The sequence below is a fragment of the Mobula birostris genome, chromosome 5, assembly GCF_030028105.1.
Source record: "Mobula birostris isolate sMobBir1 chromosome 5, sMobBir1.hap1, whole genome shotgun sequence".
In the NCBI taxonomy this organism is placed as follows: Eukaryota; Metazoa; Chordata; class Chondrichthyes; order Myliobatiformes; family Myliobatidae; genus Mobula; species Mobula birostris.
Window position 1 is genome coordinate 36,786,320 of NC_092374.1, and position 20,054 is coordinate 36,806,373.

Consider the following 20,054-nt stretch of genomic DNA (forward strand, 5'->3'; position numbering starts at 1 on the left):
CAGGTCATTCAAAAGCTATTAAACACAAAAGTAAAAGTAATCAAAACATTACAGCAAACAATTTTTTTCCCCAAAATCAACCTACACCCTTATCCCCTTTCAAATGTAGTAACCTTGTGTAGGATCCAACACCAGATTCCCCAAATGTATAGGAATTCTAGTAAGTTACTAGAATTGAAACTCATAAACAGTACAAAAATGCAGCAAAATGAAAGCCAATAATTTATACTTCAGTAAGTTTGAAAGCCCCTGACTTGTGAAGCATCTAAGGATATTTTCCGCCAAGCATCTGCTACGGAGAAATTAAGTAGATTATTGCAAGCTATTTATTTAGACCCATTCTAATACAATTCCAAAAAAACACAATGTACTTCTCGATGACCTTCTACAGAACATATTAAAGAGCTCAATAAAAATCAGTTCAAATAATATTACCTTTACAATTTATTTATTTTCTTTACAGCTGTCTCATGCCACATTCATTAAACAAGTTATTGGATATCCGGGTCCTATCACAATTATAGAAGGTAACAAGCAAGAGCAGCGTCAGGGTGCCTGCTTTCTCAGTAAGAGCTTACCCAGGCCACCGTCATAATGACGCACCTGAGGTATGACATTAATGATCATGAATAATGTATGCAGGTAGCTCAAAGTTACCTGTGCTACCAGGGAAATAGCAGTTTTCCTGAGGTGGAAAATGAATACATATCAAATGGTATGGTAGTTAGTAGTTTCATTTGCTTCTGTTGTGTAAAGTGCAGTTAATGAGAGTAGAGACTGAGTTTTAACATACTGGGTGGCATTGTAGCACACAGTTAGTTCCGGTAACCCAGGAACCATTCTCACTTTAGAGCCAGAATATTGTCATGAAGATTTTTTTCTAGAAGACTTCATTTATTTCCCACATCCCAAATACATGTTCATAGGTTAACTGGCTATTGTAAATTAATGTGGTACAAGAGAATTGGGGGAGGGGGCAAGGGTGAGTGGGTTGTTGATAGGCACACTGAACGGAATAGATAAAAAGAGAAATAAGTGAGAGAATGCAGACATCCCACCTCTCCCGGAAATTGATGGTGCTACCTTCCTGAAATGAGTTTTCGCAGGGTGGGATGTCTGGAGAATGGGACTTGAGGGATTACTCAGAACCAGCATAGATTTGATGGGCTGAACATCCTCAGAGGTACAAGGGCTTGAAGACCTACACTCAATGTTTGAGAGGCAGCTTCTTCCCCACTGCCATCAGATCTGTGAACCGCCCATGGACACTACCTCGCCACTCCATTATTTATTTATTGTAACTTTGATAATAAACCAGATGCTGAAAATTTACTTTCAAACTGTGACTTCTAAACCTCCCCGTGGAATGCATGGGCTTCCTCTGGGTCCTTCAGTTTCCTCCCACAGTCTAAAGCTGAACCGGGTAAGGCAAGGCAAGTTTATTCATATAGCACTTCTCAAGCCCAAGGCAGCTCTAAGTGCTTTACATAAAACAAAATATAAAAAATCAAACAGCAAATTTCAGGCAATATAAAGAGAATAAAATCACACATAAATATAAAGAAATAGAAGTTACAGCGCAGGAGATTCTAATTGAAAGCTACAGTGGAAAAGAAAAGTTTTAAGCCTCGATTTAAAAGAGCTTAAAGTTGGGGCAGACTTCAGATCCTTTGGAAGGTTATTCCAGATACATGGAGCATAGTAACTAAACCCTGTTTAGTTTTGACCCTGGGGGCAGTAAGTAGACCCTCCCCAGATGACCTGAGAGCTCTGGAAGGTTCATAATGCAGCAAGCGATTGGAGATGTATTTTGGCCCTAGTCCATTCAGTGCTTCAGTAACCAGTAGTAATATTTTAAAGTCAATCCTCCAGTGGACAGGAAGCCAGTGTAATGATTGGTTATTGTAAATTGTTTTGTGGTTAGGTTCGGGTTCATCGAGGTTTGCTGGGGGTGGTGTGGTTCAAAAGGCTGGAAGGACCTATTCTGTGCTGTACTGCAAAATTAAAAAAAAATAATAAATGTACAATTCACACTTAGAATGGTTTCCCACTTGTGGTTTCCCATTTGTTGTTTCCAAGTGAAATTAAAGGTTCCTGCAAAAAAATTCTCTAATTTGTGGAACTGAACATAACTCACATAAATGCATGATGGAAAATCTCCAGCTTTCATCTAGCTTACACACATTTTGCCTGAAAAACAAAATTCTTGAACATTTTTTTTAAAAACCTGGGAAGCATTTGGATTGAAGTTTATGGAATCCTGACTAAGGACCATTGTTAACAGTACTGCTCCCATGTCTCATATTACAGCACGACTAATGACAAAGGAAAAGATACTAAAGACAGGAAATCTTAACCAAGCCAGGAAGTGGGTGACATTCACCAAGTAAAAGCAACTTTTTCACCACAGTTCCTTTAGTAACACAAACTAAAGGAACTTGAACTCCTGCAAAATGTGACTGCTCATTTACACTGTTAAAAGAATTCGGAAAGCCAAATAGGGAGGAACATTTGGTCACAAGGGACTGGCGATAGTTTTCGGACACAATGGGCTGCAGCTTAATCTTGTAAAAGATCTTACTGATCAACATGGGAGACATCTGTGACACTCAGTCAGAAGGAAGACAAGCTGAATGAAGCTATGAGGGCAAGAACTCCAGAGAAAGCCACAGTGCAGCACTGTTGAGCAATGGAGGTCATGTATGTTAGGATGGACCAGATGTCTCACATGTTAAAACACTTCCCATTGAGAGGCTTCATTCCAAAATAATGCTCTGAGTTCATATTCTGAAGGATAATTTGGACTATACAAGGATAAAACCAGCAGGAACAGAAAGTAAATCTTCACATCAGGTCAGAAGATATTATCTTAAAATGAGGACTTGCATAATTATAAACACGAGAAATATATAATTATATTGGTTTCATTTGTACTGGCCTTAAAAGGCCCATCTTTCACATATTCTGGATGCTTCCTAATAAATAATTCTATAGATAGCCACTTCTGCTATTATGATTGGGGATTGACAGTGATGGTCACATATCATCAATGACAGTTCAGATTAACAAAGAATGTTTTCCATAATAATAATGCTCTAATTCTCTGGAATTGCAAATAGCCAAGCAACAGTGCAGTTCTTCCTCAATTACCTGAGTGCATGTATGCAGTAGATCACTCGGGGCATATTTTTTCGATCGTAAACGTCTGTTGTCTCAGGATAAAAGATCTGAAAGAACAAGTACAAGAGGGATAAGACAGATCCTTTCAAAGCAATGGATTTCAAAAATAATTATAAAGTCAGAGCAGGATTTTATTAAATTGAGTTTGTTAATTTTCCGGCATAAAAATGCTTGTATCCACCATCCCTCTTCCTCTTCTCTCACATTCCACCTTAAAGCACCCAGTTTCTACAGTAGTCAAAACAACACATGCTGAATCACTGCTTTAAAAGACATTTTCGTTTAAAAATAGCAATATAATAAAACAAGTGATAAGGCCCGAACATGAAAGACCTGTCCAGAGTCAAGGGTTCAAAGAGTCAAAGACGATAGGCACATGGATGGGACTGGTATGAAGGACAATGATCTGGGCACTGGTCAATGCAAGTAGGCAGCATAATAGTTCAGCACAGAATAGATGGGCCGAAGTGCCTGTTTCTACGACTCTATTACTCTATGACTGCCTGACCATGAATACCAATGGAGAAGCAAAAGAGCGATGGTTGGCCACTAGCTAATATTCATCTGGATTAGCTACATTAGCAATGGGGATGGTGACTACAGATTTAACCAGGAGTTAACCCATAACACACACACCCGCAACAGAATAATCAAACTTGGCATGTTTTAGTTGGATGAGCCAACACTGAAATCAATGGGAGGGTTAAATCAACAAAAGATAAAACACACTTCTTTAAAGTATATCCGTGAATATAATATTATCCTTTAATTTGCAACAGTGGAGTGTTTTCAACATAAATATCCTCCCATGAGACTATAACACAAAAAATGGCTGCAATAGCACATCTATTTCTATGACACTTCAGAATGACATCCACTCTGTTCTCCTGGTCCAGCTGGCACGGGTTGCATCGCAAGTGTAAACAGATTCTAATATTGGTGTCCAGGACAAGAGTAGACTTTGGTATGACTGCCCAAGCTCACCTCATGCCTGGCTTCTATAATGATAGGCAAGCATGCTGTCAATATTGGCTAGATTGTATTCTCCATGGTTTGAATTGATGATCAGGCAGATGAAATCTTGACAAGTTCACCTCGAAGCCATGCGGCAGGGTATCCAGCCACAGAATCCTTAGAGATCCATGAAAGCTGCCCAACATTCTATGTGTTGCTACAGAAAGGTAAGTAATGCAGCTAGTAGAGGGATTGCCTCAAAATGGCGACAGTTAGTCACCCAATCTTGACGTCTATCAACAGGGAAGATGCTGAGTGACAATAGACAACAGGTGCAGGAGTAGGCCATTTGGCCCTTCGAGCCAGCACCGCCATTCACTGTGATCATGGCTGGTCATCCACAATCAGTACCCCGTTCCTGCCTTCTCCCCATATCCTTGACTCCACTATCTTTAAGAGCTCTATCTAACTCATTCTTGAAAGCATCCAGAGAATTGGCCTCCACTGCCTTCTGAGGCAGAGCATTCCACAGAACCACAACAATCCAGGGAAGATAGTGCACCCGTGGCTGACAAGGGAAATTAGGGATCGTATCAATTCCAAAGAAGAAACATAGAAATTAGCCAGAAAAAGCAGCACACCTGAGGACCTGGAGAAATTCAGAGTCCAGCAGAGGAGGACAAAGGGCTTAGTTAGGAAAGAGAAAAAAGATTATGAGAGAAAACTGGCAGGGAACATAAAAACTGACTGTAAAACTTTTTACAGATATGTAAAAAGAAAAAGATTGGTTAAGACAAATGTAGGTCCCTTACAGTCAGAAACAGGTGAATTGATCATGGGGAACAAGGACATGGCAGGCCAATTGAATAACTACTTTGGTTCTGTCTTCACTAAGGAGGTCATAAATAATCTTCCGGAAATAGTAGGGGACCGAGGGTCTAGTGAGATGGAGGAATTGAGGGAAATACATGTTAGTAGGGAAGTGGTGTTAGGTAAATTTAAGGGATTAAAGGCAGATAAATCCCCAGGGCCAGATGGTCTGCATCCCAGAGTGCCTAAGGAAGTAGCCTAAGAAATAGTGGATGTATTAGTGATAAATTTTCAAAACCCTTTAGATTCTCGATTAGTTCCTAAGGATTGGAGGGTGGCTAATGTAACCCTGCTTTTTAAAAAAGGAGGGAGAGAAAAACTGGGGAATTATAGACCAGTTAGCCTAACATCGGTGGTGGGGAAAATGCTAGAGTCAGTTATCAAAGATGTGATAGCAACACATTTGGAAAGCGGTGAAATCATCGGACAAAGTCAGCATGGATTTGTGAAAGGAAAATCATGTCTGACGAATCTCATAGAATTTTTTGCGGATGTAACTAGTAGAGTGGATAGGGGAGAACCAGTGGATGTGGTATATTTGGATTTTCAAAAGGATTTTGACAAGGTCCCACACAGGAGATTAGTGTGCAAACTTAAAGCACACGTAATTGGGGGTATGGTATTGATGTGGATAGAGGATTGGTTGGCAGACAGGAAGCAAAGAGTGGGAATAAACGGGACCTTTTCAGGATGGCAGGCAGTGACCAGTGGGGTACCACAAGGCTCAGTGCTGAGACCCCAGATGTTTACAATATATATTAATGATTTAGACAAGGGAATTAAATGCAGCATCTCCAAGTTTGCGGATGACACGAAGCTGGGTGGCAGTGTTAAATGTGAGGAGAATGCTAAGGCGATGCAGGGTGACTTGGATAGGTTAGTTGAGTGGGCAAATTCATGGCAGATGCAATTTAATGTGGATAAATGTGAGGTTATCCACTTTGGTGGCAAAAAACGGGAAAACAGATTACTATCTGAATAGTGGCTGATTAGGAAAAGGGGAGGTGCAACGAGACCTGGGTGTCATTGTACACCAGTCATTGAAAGTGGGCATGCAGGTACAGCAGGCGGTGAAAAAGGGGAATGGTATGCTGGCATTTATAGCAAGAGGATTTGAGTACAGGAGCAGGGAGGAACTACTGCAGTTGTACAAGGCCTTGGTGAGACCGTACCTGGAGTATTGTGTGCAGTTTTTGTCCCCTAATCTGAGGAAAGACATTCTTGCCATAGAGGGAGTACACAGAAGGTTCACCAGATTGATTCCTGAGATGGCAGGACTTTCATATGATGAAAGACTGGATCGATTAGGCTCATACTTGCTGGAATTTAGAAGATTGAGGGGGGATCTTATTGAAATGTATAAAATTCTAAAGGGATTGGACAGGCTAGATGCAGGAAGACTGTTCCCAATGTTGGGGAAGTCCAGAATGAGGGGTCACAGTTTAAGGATAAAGGGGAAGCCTTTTAGGACCAGGATGAGGAAACACTTCTTCACACAGAGAGTGGTGAATCTGTGGAATTCTCTGCCACAGGAAACAGTTGAGGCCAGTTCATTGGCTATATTTAAGAGGGAGTTAGATATGGCCCTTGTGGCTAAAGGGATCAGAGGGTATGGATGGAAGGCAGGTACAGGGTTCTGAGTTGGATGATCAGCCATGATCATACCGAATGGCGGTGCAGGCTCGAAGGGCCGAATGGCCTACTCCTGCACCTATTTTCTATGTTTCTATGTCTGGGTGAAAAAGTTTTTCCTCAACTCCATTCTAAATGGCCTACCCCTTATTCTTTAACTGTGGTCTCTGGTTCTGGACTACCCCGACATCGGGAACACGTTTCCTGCCTCTAGCGTGTCCAATCCCTTAATAATCTTACGTGTTTCAATCAGATCCCCTCTCATCCTTCTAAATTCCAGTGTATACAAGCCCAGTCGCTCCAATCTTTCAACATATGACAGACCCGCCATCCCGAGAATTAACCTCATGAACCTACGCTGCACTCCCTCAATAGCAAGAATGTCCTTCCTCAAATTTGGAGGCCAAAACTGTACACAATACTCCAGGTGTAGTCTCACCAGGGCCTTGTACAACTGCAGAAGGACCTCTTTGTTCCTATGCTCAACTCCCCTTGTTATGAAGGCCAACATGCCATTAGCTTTCTTCATTGCCTGCTGTACTTGCATGCTTGCTTTGTGACTGATGAACAAGAACACCTAGATCTCGTTGTACTTCCCCCTTTCCTAACTTGACACCATTCAGATAGTAATCTGCCTTTCTGTTCTTGCCACCAAAGTAGATAACCTCACATTTATCCACATTAAACTGCATCTGCCATGCATCTGCCCACTCACCCAGCCTGTCCAAGTCACCCTGCATTCTCATAACATCCTCCTCACATTTCACACTGCCACCCAGTTTTGTGTCATCTGCAAATTTGCTAATGTTACTTTTAATCCCTTCATCTAAATCATTAATGTATATTGTAAATAGCTGCAGTCCCAGCACTGAACCCTGTGGTACCCCACTGGTCACCGCTTACCATTCTGAAAGGGACCCGTTAATCCCTACACTTTGTTTCCTGTCTGCCAACCAATTTTCTATCCATGTCAGTACCCTATCCCCAATACCATGTGCTCTAATTTTGCCCATTAATCTCCTATGTGGGATCTTACCAAAGGCTTTCTGAAAGTCCAGGTACACTACATCCACTGGCTCTCCCTTGACCATTTTCCTAGTTACGTCCTCAAAAAATTCCAGAAGATTAGTCAAGCATGGTTTATCCTTCGTAAATACATGCTGACTCGGACCGATCCTGTTACTGCTATCCAAATGTGCCGCAATTTCATCTTTTATAATTGACTCCAGCATCTTCCCCACCACTGATGTCAGGCTAACTGGTCTAATTCCCTATTTTCTCTCTCCCTCTTTTCTTAAAAAGTGGGATAACATTAGCTACCCTCCAATCCACAGGAACTGATCCTGTATCTATGGAACATTGGAAAATGATTACCAATGCATCCACGATTTCTAGAGCCACCTCCTTAAGTACCCTGAGATGTTTCCTCTAACTGGGGCAGTAAAGAGCTCAGAAGAAAGGAGATTTCATCAGTTTAGATGGTGATGGGAAATAGGAAGAGATGGTGAGAGAGAATCAAAGTCACATAGAATGAGACAATCACAGAGAGGATGTAACCTTGCATCTGCTGAGAAACCTCCAATCTTATTTCCCTGGGCTGTTAACTCCACCCCACATTAATACTTGCCCACAATTTCCTTCATATCATCTTCACTATTGCATATTCTGATTCACAGGTTACAGCCCTTCAGCCCACAATGTTGTGCTAACATTTTAACCTATTCTAAATTCAATCCAAACCTTCTCTCCTGAATAGCCCTCCATTTATCTATTATCCATGACACAGTCTAAGAGTTCTTTTTAACATGTCCCTATGTATCGGTCTCTACCGCTACCTCTGGCAGGGCATTCCACACACACCCCAGCGTTAAAAAAAGAAGCCTTCTCCGATATCCCCTCTATACTTGTCTCCAATTACCTGAAATTTATGGCCCTCACATTAGCCATTTTCCACCCTGGGAAAAGATCACTAGCGTCCACTCAGTCCATGCCTCTAATCATGTTATACAATTCTATGAGTCACCTCTCATCCTCCTTCACAACAAAGTGAAAAGGCCTAGCTCACTCAACATATCCTCATAGAGACATGCCCATGCATCCAGGTAAATCTACTCTGCACCCTCTCTAAAGCTTCCACATCCTTCCTATAATGAGACAACCAGAACTGAACACAATATTCCAAGTGTGGTCCAGCCAGTATTTCATGGAACTGCAATATTATTTTGATTTGAGGTGGTTTCCATGCTCCAACCTGAAAAGAGTAGCTGCTAGTCTTTTTGTTGACTCAATCCAACATTTTAATGTGGGTCTACACAAATATGTACTAGTTATAGTATGAACAGTGCATCAAATGCATGATTCATCCACTGAGCCTTTTCACCATCTACCCATCCATTCCTTCCCAAAACGTTGCACTTTTTCCTGCCTAATCTTACTCATTCCTCCAACACCAGCACTCTGGCCCTATCATTCTTATCCTGTAGCGTAGGTTGAACAAAGCAATTCAGTCTCACATCAAAAGCCAGTCTGCCAAAGGCTACTGAATTTGAGCAGTTACCTAGTACGACTGATGGATTGGAAATGATTGCACGGGAACACAGTGGTTAGCCACAAAGAGTAGAAAACCGAGAGGTTTCAATTTTACATGGACATGTACTAACCAATGAATTTTAAAGAGAAAATATAATTAAGAATAAATGAAAATAGTTAATTTCTTTGTGTACAATTTATTAAGCATTTTAAAAATGACCGATGTCATAAATATAACTCAGTCATTCATCAGCAAGTGAAGCCAAGTCTAGAAATCAAAGGTAGGGCTAATAGCTCATGTAATCAACCCCAAAGCAGTCAGTTTGAAGTTTGAACCCTGGGCATTGTGCCCGGTTAGGCCAATTGCAAATAGAATAGATAGCAAAGTGAAAAGCTTGCAAATTCTAGATATCAGAAGAAAAAATTGTCATTCTTTGAAATTTTGTGGAGGTAGGAATGATAGTGTGTAGGTGAATAAAATTATTTTTAATGAGATAATATTAAATTGATCCATCACATCCTGGACCCAGAGATACTGGCTACATTGAAAGTCTATCTTTCTTGACATTTAAACTGAAGTGAAGCTCAGCAACTGTACAAAAATGGAATGCAAATCCAGTTTCTGTATCCTGCTGAAAAGAGTTCTTCTTACCTTCTCTCTCACATTCGTTGTCAGGGATAAATGAAAAGATCACATTTAAGCATTTCTCCAAATGTTGTATGATACCACATTTTACACCATTAGCAAGGGATCTTTTCTGGATTAAGAATAACAATTATGTACACTTATTGAAGTGCAAGACAGTGTTAGCGAAAGCCTGAACAAGTGAGAGACTCCATCAGCAAATTAGTCACCAAATGTTTCTCTCCATTTTAAAAGGTGAAATATGAACATTAATTTTTAGCAACAAAAGGGAACAGAGAATCCCTAATATGTACTTAGACTGTTACAAATAATTAACTTAAACTGGAAAAGCATGAGTAGGCCATTCAGCCTTCATGTCTGTTCTGCAGTTCAATATGACCGTGGATTTTCTTTTACCTCGGAATTACATTTGTACACTACTCCCTCAAGTTCACTCATATCTAACAGTTCATCAATCTCCTTGAACTTATGAGGGCCTGAGCTCCACAGTCCTTTTGGAACAGAATTCCAAAGATTCACTACCCCCAGGCTGAAGACATTTCTTATCTCTAACATGAATGCTTTTACCTTGAGAACGTGACACCAAGTTCTGGACACTGCAACCTTACTCCACACCTATCCTGTCAAAATATGCAAAAATTGTGTGCACTGCAATGCGGTTACCATTCATTCTTTGAATCGTTGAAATAAACCTTCTGCTGTGATCGACATAGCACACAGAGTTTGATCTCAAATCTCTAATGAACTAACTTGATCTGCTTACAGAAACCAAACAGGAACACAGTCTGCCCTTCATATGACAAGCCTCCCATCCGAGGGGTTAAGCTGGCACACCTTTGCCGTACTCTGGGAGCATTCAATCATAAAAGCTGAAAGGCTGTCACTTCACCCACATGACAATAAATGACCACAATTGTGACTGAAGTACAACTCTATCACCAGGGTGCTGCAGTTCAATTAACTGCTGCCTTCCACCATGTTTTTGTACTTTCGGTATCTATAATTTGTGCCCAACATGGATCACACAGCTGGGCTTGCAGCTCCCGCAATGCCCTTGCATTCACTGATACTGCCTTGATGCTTGGTTATTGGGACTCAGGAGCTTATTTCTCTCCACACTATGTTGGACTAAGGTGTGATCAAAATACTATGCACAGCTTGGGCTCAATACTTAATTAACTTCACTGATCTAGTTACAGAAATTAAACACAAATGCAGAGCAACCCCAGTTCCTATGCCACTACAAAACAAACTAGCCGTGATCTGAAATTCATACCATTCAGCAGTGCTAATTAGGCTGTAGGGTGATGCGCTCCACAGCTTGTTAGAGGGACAGAGGGAGGGAAAAATGGTGGGAGCCAACATGCCAGAAAATTTGCTTTCATTTCACTGTTCACTGCTTCAGTCTAACAGCACTGGTTCAAAAGATTAATCCCATTCCATGCACCCACCATTCTGTGTAAAGTCTGCTTTGCGACTGCCTGTAAGCAAACAAATAAAGTTGTATAATTTATACGTTCTTTGATAATAGATGCATTTTGAAACCTCTGACATCCCCCCTATACTTTCCTCCAATCAACTTAAAATCATGCCCTTGTATTACCCATTTCTGCCCTGGAGAAAAAAAAAGTCTCTGGATATTCACTCTATCTATGTCACTTATCATCTAATACTGTACACCTTTACATCAAGTCACCTCTCATCTTCCTTCACTCCAACGAGAAAGGCCTTAGCTCACTTGGCCTACCCTTAATAAGACATACCCTCTAGTGCAGGCAGTATCCTGGTAAGACCTCTTTGTATGCAATCTCTAAAGCTTCCACAGTCTTCTTATAATGAGTCAACCAGAAATGAACACAATGCTCCAGGTGTAGTCTATCCAGGGTTTTATCTGGTCAATGCAGTAAACCCTCCGTTATCCAGCATGAGCCAGACGACATAAGCAATGGATAATCGAGAATCATCCCAGTCCCTTCCTCTTCAGGACCTTTACTCAAGTTACAAGCTGTCTATCAGAGAACAACAGATGTAAAGCTTGGGCTTCAGGTCCACTTTTTAAAATTGCACTGTACCCAGAGAGCATGGAACTTCGAATTTAAAGTTATTTAATATTACATATACAATGCAAAGCCAAGTTGAAGGCTGAGCAAAATAAATCAAAAACCTTGCTCCTTGTCCAGTACATAATCTCCTCCAGAAACTATTGTTCCAAACTTCTTAAGGTTTTCGGAATTCTGAATGGAGCTTTCAAGACCTCTTGGCAAATAATAATCATCTTTCTGGGCTCCTAGTGCCAACCTTGTGATATTTAACGTGGTACAGCAACACCCAAGCGAAGCAGGACACAAACAAGTTCTGAGAAGACTCTCAGTCTTGAGTTTGCATGCTACATATGCTCATCATCTCAATATTTCTCAACAACAATGGGATGGAAGGTATTATGCCTGTCATCTGATCTTCACTTGTCCACAATGGATCACTTTAGTACATAAACCACTGAAATCTCCCATTTGTAAAGAATGCACTGTTTACTACAAAAGAACCACTGTGAAAGAAGAATTGTTTTTGAGCAAAGGGAATGCCACCTCCTGGCAGGATCCAAAGTTTACACAAACACCACATAACTAGCATTTTTAGAAATAGTAATAAATCCTTCTTTGCAAAGCAAAAATAAGTCAATTTGCTGATCTACTTTTCTCAACATAATATTTCAGTATAATACAACATTAAAAAATAATGGTTTTAGCAATCTTAAAGGAAGATGTTTGTTTTGTTATGGGCACTTAGCAAGGAGTGAGGAAGGAAATTCAAGTATTGTTCAGTTTCGGATAGTCTACTATACACAGGTTTATTTAATTTCAATTGGACCTGATCTATATCCACATCCAGTAATGCTGATCCTCCCCATTACAATGTTGGACTGTGTCGCTACAACAGCATTCGCTGCCAACACCCATGACCTGATGGAACAGCATTCACCTACCCTATAACTGCTAGCACCACAAGTACATATTTTACATTATGTAGTGATGGGAGGAGAGCAGAGGTCTGCTGAGATTGCTCAGAAAGCACTTCCTCTTAATAATTCCCTAAGCTTAGAAGATGTATAGTAAATACTTTTGAAATTGAAGATTCGCTAAATTGCAGCTAGAATTTTGTTTTTTTTATGTAATAGATAACTGCACTACTCTGAATATGATAGGTAAAAGAGCACAGAGATTTTTGTTAATAAAATGAGAAACTGAAAGTGGTGTGTTCAGAGGGATGGGAGACTTTGTACTCATTATCATTGACAGTTAACGTGCATGTGGAGCAAATGGTGGGATTGCAACAGTGAAAACATCAAACTGAAATTACACAGGGCTCGACTGAGACTGCATCTACAACATAGTTTTCAGGTCTGGTCTTCCTACCAAAGGAAGAATAGGAGGGATACAGCAAACGTTCATCAGGTTGACTTCTGGGATAGAAAAATCATTCTAAGACAAAAGAATTAGCTGGTCAAGGCATGTACTTGCTAAAATAAAAGCAAAAATAGTTGGAAACACTCAGCCAGTCGAACATCACCAGTCAAAATCCATCATCGGAATGTTAGCTCTATTTCTCTTTCCACAATTAGAGCACACTACATTTGGTCCGAGGTTGGGAAGGAGTAGCCAGTCAGGGGTACCATGGCAACATGTAAATTTGGAACAAACACTTACAATAGAAATTAGTGGCAATAGAAATGTTCATTCAGTCTCTCAAGCTTGATCTACCTTTCATTGCAAGGAATGGGGAAGGTTGTTAGGTCAAAGGTGTTCTGTGTATCTGGGAATGTTTCGATGGAGGGGACCCAAAGACTCAGAGGACAGATTCCAATTGGCCTAACATACAGACCAACATCAACTACAAGCTGATGTGACTGGGTTCAAATACGCGTGCAGTCTCTGGTCTGAGATAAAGGATACTATGGAGGTCTGGTAATTTGCTCTCACACCTGCTCTGCAATTTAATAAGACTGAACCTTTTTTCACAATGCCCCTTTCCTATGCTAACCTTCCATACCCCTATTACCTTAATAACCAAAATCTATTGACCTCTGTCATAATTTACAAAGGACCTCGAGAATTTCTAGATAGGATGACCTGGCTGAATTAATCATGACTTAATTCAGGTTCCTTGAATCCAGACACCCACAACCCACTTACTAAACAAAAATGTCTCAGGCTTGGAAATTTATATTTGACCTGACCTCAACAGTTTTCAGGGGAATGAATTCCACATTTCTAATATTATGCTTTCTGAGGTTATTCCTTGAATTTTAAGTTTCTGCCAGCTTGATTTAAGATCCCCCTTGAGAGGAAACAGCTTCAAACTTTCCAACAAATCCATTAATTATTCTAGGCACCTCAGATCAAAATCCAAATTCCTTATCCTCAATAAAAGTGTGTTGGAAACATGGAAACTAGAAGTATATCTGCACAAAAGAGGATGGAAAAATATGTACGTATTTGATGCGTAATTGTACAGTTTACACAATGGCATGCTTACCTTGGGTAATCCAACGGACTCCATTGCCCTGAGCCACTGCACTGTGTTGTCTGTATGTCGATAATGCAATCCAGAACGCTTGATACAAGAGAAACAAATTAAGTTAATGATTTTAAATCACAAATAAATTTAGATTTTTAAATATTCTTCATCACCTCACTGTAGATTTCAGCTAGAGGGTGTGAATCTGTGGAATTCATTGCCACAGGCAGCTATGGAGGCCAAGTATTTGGACAGGTTCTTAACTAATCAGGGCATCAGTGGCTACGGGGAGAAGGCAGGAGAATGGGGTTGAGGGGGATAATAAATCAGCCATGATGGAATGGTGGAGCGACTCAATGGCCCAATTCTGCTCCTATGTTTTACAGCGTCCTATGCAAATGTACGACAGTTTACAAAATTTAATCCCGTACACCACAGATATTACTATCCAGATACCACCCTAAGCTGTAGCTTTCAAACTTCAGAAATTTCCAAATAAGCTTATTTCAACAAATGACTCTCATTTGGCTTCCTGTGATCAGTTTCAGATGTATCAGAAAAACATTACTTTAGAGTACTATTTGGGTTTTGGTTGCTAGGCATATTAACCAGGGAAAGTGAAAGAAGCAAAAACCAAAAACAACTACCTTGCTCTTAGCACTTTAGAAATCAGAGTGGGCTGAACTATAATACAAATGCTTTAATTTAAAAAATTCGGAACAGATTTGTTTTCTTCAAGTGTAATTGATTTGGTAAACAAGTGAAGTATCTCAAATTGAACACTGATGTTGAGATACCCAACCAGTTTGGTATTCTTCATTAAATGATTTAAGTCATTGAGCCAAAGCATGTGTCTGCTTTAATGATTGAGATAAGCTTAAAAATTCTTAATAATAATAATAATTTTATTTATAGAGCACTTTTCATACAGATGTCATTCAAAGTGCTTTACAATAGGATAAAAGTACTAACATGAAAATAAAATAAAAAATAAAAATAAACATGAAAATAAAAGACAAACAGATGTTGGTTAAAAGCAATGTTAAATACATCAGTTTTAAGTTGGCTTTCAAAAATCAACTGAGTCTGCATCCCTTATAAGTTTCAGGTATTGAATTCCGTAGTTTACGAGTGCAGTTTTTAAAAGAAAAACTGACCTGCTAGTTATCTTTTGAGGGAGATTGCTTAAATTTAAGAGACCGGCGGAAGACAATCTGAGAACCTTTTATAGCATTAGTCAAAGAAAAAATTTTCCAACCATCCTGCCTAACATTCTTGTGTCAATCTGCACTGCCAAAAACAATTAGTTGCCACATATTACACTACGCCTTGCATAAAACACCTCCAGCATTTGCATGTACAATTGTCACAGCTTTCACATGGCAACTGGTTGGCCTGAATTGCTGTCAGCACTGACCTTTGTTCAGAGATCTGCATCTCCTGCGAAAATCTATTTGATCTCTCAAGTCCAGAATTTCCTAAATTGTTCACTGCAGGCTATTTATTTATTATTTTTCTTTTCTTCTATATATTGCATTGAACTGCTACTGCTAAGTTAACTAGTTTCACGACACGTGCCGGTGATAATAAACCTGATTCTGAATGTGAATACGATAGGGTTTTTTCAGGAACTTTTGGATAGGTACATGGAGCTTAGTAAAATAGAGGGCTATAGGTAAGCTGAGTAATTTCTAAGGTAGGGACATGTTCGGCACAACTCTGTGGGCCAAAGGGCCTGTATTGTGCTGTAGGTTTTCTATGTTTCTATGAATTTGATTCACTACAACAGTGGACTTTTCTTGGGGTCCGGTGGTGGAGTACCCAGTCCCTCTCGGAAGGTGTTTTTTGGTTTATTGAGTCTGTGCCAACCATCAATCATGCCTTTACAGTAATTCTACACTAATCCTGTTGTCTTCACCACATGCCTGTCAACTGCCCCCAGAATCTAACACCCACCTCCACTACAAGGGGCAACTTTGCAGTGAACAATTAACCCACCGCCCTGCACTTCTTTGGGGTGTGGGATAAAAACCACAGCGCACAGGAGAAACCTATGCAGTCCCAGAAACAGTTTGTGTGCAAATTCCACACAGGCAGAGTCCAGGGTCAGGATCGAACACAGGCCACTGGAGTTGTGGAGCAGCTGAACTCCTTGCCGCACCGCTGGGCTGCCCAGAGTGCAATTGTACATCTTCCAGTGCTAAACAGGGAGGAAAAAATAGATGGAAGGAGGAAAATGAAGTAGAAAGTATTGGCCAAGCATGACTTTGCCTTTCAGAATGATAAAGTAAACACAAAATACATAGAGTAGTTCCAGCCCCTTGGTATGAACATAGAATTCTCCAACTTCCGGTAATTCCCTCCCCCTCCCTTCCCCTACCCCTATGTCACTCTGCCCCTCCCCCAGCTGCCTACCATCTCCCTCTTGGTTCTGCTTCCTTCTACTACTCATTGTGTTTTCCCCTATTCCTTCTTCACCTTTCCTGCCTATCACCTCCCTGCCTCCCTTCCCCCATCCCTTTATCTTTCCCCTCACTGGTTTTTCACCTGGAACCTACCAGCCTTTTCCTTCCCACCCTCCCCCAACCTTCTCTATAGGGCCTCTGCCCCTTCCCCCTACAGCCCTGACGAAGGGTTCCGGCCCGAAATGTCGACCGATCCTTTCCATGGATGCTGCCCGACCTGCTGAGTTCCTCCAGCGTGTTGTGAGTGTTGCTCAGAATGATAAAGCATGGGTGAGATTATTTTAGAAAAATATATCCAATTAGAAATAGCAGAGATCATAAAACCTCAGCTTCCAGCAGAGCACAGAGGAGACGAAAATAAAAAGATAAACTCAGGAAAGACGTCTGTAAGGTGCACGGCACCTCTAACAGCTGGGGATTCCTGATACTCATAAGGAGTTTTGGGAATAATCAGAAAGCTGACTTGCTGGAACACAGAACTGAAGCTTGGCAGCACCCTGTTGAAGAATGTGAGGGAACAAGCCCATGGGATATATGGGATAGCTGAGCTGTGGAAACATGCAAATTTAAAAAGATTGTAAAGCCGATGGAAGGAGGAACAGATCACAGGCCAATCAGCGTGGATTTGGTGAAAAATCGTCGCATAAGATGATGTCTTTAAAAGGTAAATAATACTTAATGGACACATTTTTGAAACACAAAGCTCCATAAGGCATTGAACAAGGAAGCACCTGTAACTCCTAAAGCAAACAGCAGCCAAAACCTAAAATAAACAATGTGTTACAAAAACAGAACAGATTGTACCAATTGTGTGACCAAGTTAGAAACTGTAAGGATATACCCTGAAAGCATGTGAATTCCTAGCAGAGGATTGCAGATTATCCCAGTACAAGAATCCAACAAATACCATATATCCTGGTGAAAGACTGTCAAAATTAACACATTTTGTGGGTTTCTTTGGAGATTTAAAAGATGTCTAAAGCTCAGACATGCTGAAATAGCCTGAACTTTATCCTAAATTGCTAAGATTCTGGATAATACCAAATGGATTAGAGAAGTGTAAATGGAATACAGGGATCAGCATTCCTCAGTCCACACCTGTACTTTCTGCTCTAATTTTGCTTAACGATCTCCAGAGCGACTCCTTATCAAAGGCATTCTGAATGCTCAAATGTACCACATCAACTAGTTCAACCTCATCTATACTACTGGTTAGAACGTCAACATTTTCACTTTCATAAATCCCAATCCTTTTATTATTTTCCAAGTATCTTGTATCAATTTTTTCCTATCAGATTCTAACATTTTCACAAATGGCATTGGGAAGCTAACTGGTCCCTAGTTATCTTTCATCTTGCTGCCTCCTGAAGTAATGGATCTACACTCGCTACTTTCCAATCTATGAGAACCACTTCAGAATCCACAAGTATTGGACGATGATAACTAGTCTTCACACAAGCTCCATAGCCACTTCCTTCAAACACCCAAGATGCAGGCCTTTGTGCCTTGGACATTTATCTTTCAGTTTCTATTACTTTGCTTATATTTTTTAAAACAAGTGATAATTCCTTTGAATTCTGCACTCAGTCTAGACCAGTCGTCCTTCATTACACCCAGGAGGGTGGCTGCATCTTCTTTTGTGGAGAATAGAACACATGCTTTAATTTGTAAAGTTTCATCCCCTAGTTGATCAGGTCATCTTGTAATGTAGTGATCTCAATTAACTTTTGGTAAGCTTTCCCTTCCTTTCTATCCACAGAACTTACAAGCCCTTTATTTTATATTTGTTGCTAGCTATTCTCATAAGCTGAATTCTCTTTTTTTTGTCTAGGTCTCTCTTCACTGAATTCTGAAACCTCAGGCTAACTACTTCCTTTTGGAAATGTTACAAGTATTTTCCTTTGATCTAGTTCAATATTTATCCTCTCCTGGTAGGCCAAATTTCCTATTGTTCATTTTGCCTAAAAAGATGAACATTATTTTTGAACATTATTTTTAAACATTATATAACAATATTAATATTGGCCATTATTTAAATACTCTCATACCTTTTAATGTAGTTCCATAGGCAATCATAAGTTGCTTTATTCAGATTAAATCATTTTTTAAAATTTAAAATTCTACCATGTTAGGATCTCTTAAGGCCTTTCTAAATGAACAGATCATTCATTAAGTTTTCCTGTTTCACAATACTAGATATAAAATTGGGTCCTTGGTATAATGATTTAGAAACCCATTTTCAAATATCCCACAAATACCTCTTCCACAAGATTGTTGCTAGTTTAGTTTGCTGGTCTATATGCAGATTTAAGTTTCCGTGTGCACTGAGTGTACCCTTGCTACATACACTTAATTTACTGACTGACATTTATGTTCTGCATTTCTACAACTGTTTAGGAGCCTATACATACACTTAAATGAAGATCCTCTGCCCTCGTTTATTCTCAGCTCCACCCAAAATGATTCCACTTCCTGATTTGCTGAGCCAACACCCTTTTTCTCTACTATCTTTATTAAAGTGACTTGGTCTCCTTTCCAAATTGTCCATCTCTATAAACTTCTTGTAATTACCAAATAACGTACTCTTACCTTCTGCAGTAACTTTCAAAATAATTCACCTTAAACTCCTTGTGGAAATTTTAATGTACAACTATATCTGTTCCACTTTTACTAATCCAGCTTTCAGCATCGAAGACAAAACTAGGTCTTTATCTTTATTTAGGGCAGCAGAGTGGCGTGGGTAGTGAGCCAGGCTCAATCCCGGCTTCCGATGTTATCTGTACGTAGTTGCAGGTTCATCCCATGTTAACAAAAGTTGCTGATAGTTCAACTACCCTTGCTCTATCAAATTAGGGATAGAATAGAGTACCTGAAAAGGGATATAGATAGATTAAGAGAGTGGGCACTATTTGCCAGATGAGGCAGTGCAGGAAAATCGGAGGTTATCCACTTTGGAAGGAAGAATTGTTCAAACAGAGGGAGATAACAGGATGCTGCAATTTTATACAGAAAGGAAGCCGGTGTGTAGGCACAGATATTAATGAGGAAGGCATATATAACCATTGCCTATATTATAAGAAGATGCCTTGTGAAAGTTGAGCAACGTTGTTACAATTCTACAGGATGTTAGTGAGATCACACCTGGGTAATTACAGCACAGACTAACACAGTCTCCTTGTTTAAGGCAGTCAGGAGAAATTTACAGAGATGAAAGCTTTTGTCTTACAAGGAAAGGCAGCCTCACTAATCCACAAGGTACTGAG

General features: G+C 40.1%; 1 protein-coding gene across 2 annotated transcripts in view; it reads right to left on the reverse strand.

Moving 5' to 3' along the window:
- The window catches only part of iqgap2 (IQ motif containing GTPase activating protein 2), a 287,122-nt gene that overhangs the window by 134,944 nt on the left and 132,124 nt on the right, over positions 1 to 20,054 (reverse strand). For both annotated transcript variants that reach the window (XM_072257878.1, XM_072257879.1), the window contains exons 4-5: positions 14,345 to 14,422; positions 3,151 to 3,227 (exon numbers count right to left, since the gene is read on the reverse strand). In XM_072257878.1, coding sequence (XP_072113979.1) covers positions 3,151 to 3,227; positions 14,345 to 14,422 — 155 coding nt within the window. The remainder of the gene's footprint in view (positions 1 to 3,150; positions 3,228 to 14,344; positions 14,423 to 20,054) is intronic.